This window comes from Argentina silus (genome assembly GCF_951799395.1).
Source record: "Argentina silus genome assembly, chromosome: 15".
In the NCBI taxonomy this organism is placed as follows: Eukaryota; Metazoa; Chordata; class Actinopteri; order Argentiniformes; family Argentinidae; genus Argentina; species Argentina silus.
In genome coordinates, this window is record NC_139669.1 from 19,209,784 (window position 1) to 19,214,182 (window position 4,399).

The 4,399-nt window shown below is 46.9% G+C and overlaps 1 protein-coding gene across 1 annotated transcript; it reads right to left on the reverse strand.

Moving 5' to 3' along the window:
* Nucleotides 1-204: 204 nt before the first annotated feature.
* Nucleotides 205-4,169, reverse strand: egr1 (early growth response 1). The gene is made up of 2 exons (XM_083686417.1): nt 3,432-4,169; nt 205-2,795 (listed from the first exon to the last, which is right to left on the reverse strand). Exons 1-2 carry the CDS (start codon nt 3,640-3,642, stop codon nt 1,480-1,482), a joined length of 1,527 nt encoding a protein of 508 aa, XP_083542543.1. The 5' UTR covers nt 3,643-4,169; the 3' UTR covers nt 205-1,479.
* Nucleotides 4,170-4,399: the final 230 nt, after the last annotated feature.

Consider the following 4,399-nt stretch of genomic DNA (forward strand, 5'->3'; position numbering starts at 1 on the left):
AGGGTAGCTTTCTGTGATGTATAGAGCATGCAGACGACATATAGGATTATGGAATTAAGTGTGGGGGTGGGGATACATGCAGATGGAGAAATGAGAAATTACATTATATTTATGAGAAATGGGTGAGAAATGCAATGGAGATGGTCCAAGATGATTATTTTTTTAAATACCAATGGAAATATTTGAAACACACCAGTCACCAACTACATATATTTGTATTTTATTTATATTTCATTTCTGGGAGGATATCTTGTACACCAAATATCCCATTGGCAGTTAAGCGCATTCAATGTGTTTAGAAGCCAGAAACAGTCACTTGTTTTAACAAACACAAATACAAAATAAAGATAACCACAAAATAATGAAACGCATGTAAATAACATACAAAAGAATCCCATGCCTACTCAGTAGGTAACTTCAACATTCCAACTCTTGAAGATGTGGATATGTACATTTCAGTTACAAAAATATATTCATAATTTCTCTCCTTTATTTGCTTACATTCTAAAGAAATGAAGCGGTGCCCTCATATCTCGTCCCTTCGTTACTCTGAGTATGACTTACATTCTGTAACAAAAATATCCCTTCAACCCTTAAGGCGAGACACAACGCATCCTCTCTCACACGCAGCCGTGTCACAACATCAGCAAAAGGCTTCACAAAAGGCACCAAAAACAGGAACGGTTGTCTAGCTTTTTTAAGTGAAGTTTTTTTTTCTCTTTTGTCCATATAACAGACTGTTATGTCACATGTGAGAAAGAGAAAAATAGTACCAGTGGATGATATTTACAAAATAATAGAAACTAACATCACTCTTAACACATGCTTGAATACTTAAGTGCTTTTTTTGTCAAACAAAGTCAAAAAACGTATCACAGCATCGTCACTACATCATAGAGAAAGTATTTAGAAAATATGGCCCTGCTCACTTCAAATAATACAATGCAAATATGCAAATAAGTTTTCACATCAATGGTACCAAAGATGAAAAAAACAACAAAACATGGCACATGTACAATATACCTATACGGTAGCTTATGTATATCATTCAATGTCCTTTGTACTGTAAATGACTGCCTGTGAGGGCTAGCGTGCCTTGGCATTGAGACTACTGGCAATGTTCATACCCTCTGTTTGTCCAGGACTTTCGTACGGCAATAGGAGAGACCTGTCAAAGCCTGTTTCTACTCTCTGTCTTTAAAGTCTTTTATACCTCATTTGAAGTGCTGCATTTGCTTTACAGAGAGAGAAAAAAAATCCCTTTTTGTCTTCTATTGTCTTTGCTCAGTTCTTGACATTTTTTTTCTTCTTCTCTTTTTCAGGTAAATCTGAAGATTCACTGAACACTGCGGAGGGAGCACACAGAAAAGTGCTTTTCAGAGGGGAATAACAAGTCTTTTGATGATGGTTTCTCCCCTCAAAGAACCGTAAGAAGAGGTGATGAGAGGATATGAAGTGTCTTTTCTCTTTCTCTCTTCCTTAGCAGATCTCGATTGTCCTTGGGGAGAGTGTGGTCTGCATGTCAGATAGCGGTGTGGGGACGGGAGAGCTGTAGATGTTGGAGGCGACTGAGGAGGGGAAGGAAGAGGCCATCTGGGACTGAAAGGTACTGGACATGGACACTGAGGGATAGGTGGTGGCGATGGAGGGAGAAGGGTAGGAGGTGTGACCAGGGGAGGAGTAGCAGGAAGTCACTGGGGAGGGGTAGGAGGAGACTGGGGAGGGGTAGGAGGTGATGGGAGAGTGGTAGCTGGAGACTGGGGAGGGGGCTGACACTGGGGCTGCCGCTACTGCCACCGCCCCGGCCACCCCTCCCTTCTCAGCCTTCTTGTCCTTCTGACGCAAGTGAATCTTGGTGTGCCTCTTCCTCTCGTCGCTGCGGGCAAACTTGCGTCCGCAGATCTCGCAGGCGAACGGCTTCTCGCCGGTGTGCGTGCGAATGTGCGTGGTCAGGTGGTCGCTGCGGCTGAAGTTGCGCATGCAGATGCGACACTGGAATGGCTTCTGGCCAGTGTGGATGCGGATATGACGTGTCAGCTCATCGGAGCGTGAGAAGCGTCGGTCACAGGTCTCCACGGGGCAGGCGTAGGGGCGCTCATGGGGAGGGGTCTTACTGGGCTTGTTGGGATACTTGCGCATGCGGCTGGGCTTGATCAACTGCGACTGGTAGACACTCTTCAGGTCCTGGGACCCCGTCTGAGTAGCAAAGGCTTTGATGGTGGACAGAGGGGTGAGGGAGGGCTGGCCAGACTGGCTCTGGAAGGGCTTCTGGTCCAGGGGCACCAGGCTGATTTCGCCCTGCTGCTGAGGGAAGAGGTAGTCAGGGATCATGGGCACGGGGAAGCTGGAGCCACAGGTCTTACCATTAGGGTAGGCAGGAGGAGGGTACTGGAGGGAACCTCCAGCCGGGCTGGGGAAGGCCTGGCCCTGGTCAGGGAAGATGTCAGCACTGGCGCTGTAGGTGGGGGCGGCCGAGTAAATGGGGTTGGCCTCACTGTGGTGGACGGAGCAGCTCAGGCTCGAGCTCTGAGACGAGGAGAGGATTGACGAAGATGAGGATGAGGAAGATATGGTCTGAGAGGCAGAGGAGGAGGTGGCAGAGGAGGAGGGGGGGTTGATGCCCACCAGGCCACTGACCAGGCTGAATAGGGGCTCTGCCCACAGGCTGTTGCTGCAGTTGGTGGCGGGTTCGAGGGTGAAGCGGCCCGTGTAGGAGATGGGCGGGAGCCGTTGGGTGGAATACGTCTGCTCCGCCATCGACTTCTCACAGTTGAGGGAGATATCAGGTAACGTATCTGCAGCGAGGAGAGAGGGAGGGAGGGGGCATTAATCAACCTGTCAATATTTGGAGGAAGGAGGGAGAGGGGAATCCTGCCAGCAAGCTGGACGGTGTTGCTCCTCTCCTCTCTGAGAGCAGCAAGTGGGCATTGAAAACAGGAGAATCCTAACCCGACTCATCCCAAGTCCATCACATAGCCAAACTAAATTGATTACAGAAACTGCAGTTCAGCGGGTTTTAAAAATGCAATTTGAATTGAGAGGTAGACTGTCTGAAGGTATGCAGTGAGTGAGCAGTGCTCAAGTCCACATTAGATTTAATAGGCTTGAGTCCTAAAATTGTATTCTCTGAATATATGTATTGCTAATCATCTTAAATTCAACTCTGTTATATCTTACATTACATGTATTAATACAAATGTATATTTAATCAAAGTTAAATCAACATGAACAGAAACCTAATTAGAAGACCATATTTAACATCTCCAGAGCTTTGAAAAATAATTAATAATAGACAACTGAACACAAATAATGATTCAAGTTATGCAACTGTTTGTGCCGTGCATTCTGCTACTGCCCACAGTAAAGCATCTAGCTATTTGACAGTAATTCCATCCATGCAGTATAGATCAAGGCAGGGATCCAGCTCTTACCTCCAGCTAGGTGGTCATAGTGCTCTCCTGGTTCCCCAGATCCGAAGCCTGCACCCTCGGGTGCGGAGGCATTGAGGAAGGGGGTCCCTGCGGAGCTCAGCATCATCATCTCCTCCAGCTTGGGGTAGTTATCCATGGGGGAGTGAGGGAAGCTCAGGGGTTCAGAGATCTGCAGGGCTGGAAGGAGCATCTCGGTCTTGGCTGCAGCCATCCTCCAGTGGAGCTGTGAGGGGGGGGGGCTGAGGCTGTGGTGGAGACTGGAGAGCAGGGAGGCAGGCTGGGCAGAGCGGTGCCTCACAGGTGGAGGGAATCACCCGTCCAGCGCAGACTGTCAGACTGCTGCTGCTGCTGCTGCTGAGGAGGAAGAAGAGGATTTCTTCTGTGTTTCTCCTTCTCCAATGTTAAGGCGTCTTCTTGAAGTTGTTCTCCTTTTGTCCAAGATGAGTAAGAAAAATCCACTTGTCTTGTTTCAAAAAAGATGATTGAGATCAAAAGTGTCCTTTTTACTCATTCCCTAATATTGATGAAAATTAATCATTAACTGATTAATCTTGATTTGCGAAAAAGAAAAAAAAATCTTTTACTGGTTTATCCAATTAGGTGCTGACCTTCTTGGATGATGATTTTGTGTTGTTGTTTTGGAATTCACTTTTACTTTCTTGTGTTAAAATATTTGGGAGATAACGCTGTGAGTGTGTGCGTGTGTCTGTCTCTGCTCTAACAGTGGCTGTTGTGGGCTCTAAGGGCTCTCTCTCTGTACAGAGATTCCCCACTCCTTTATATACCCTCTTGCCGTGACGTAGATGTCCATATTTGGACTGGAGGAAGCCCATATTTAGGCACTGCAGTGGAGGACACATGACGTTGGCCTGGGGGAAAAGCAGAGAGAGACTTTATATTAAGCCAGTGCAATAAATCACGGGGAGATGCCCGCTCTTCCTCTGTCCCGAATCGATGCATCTTCATTG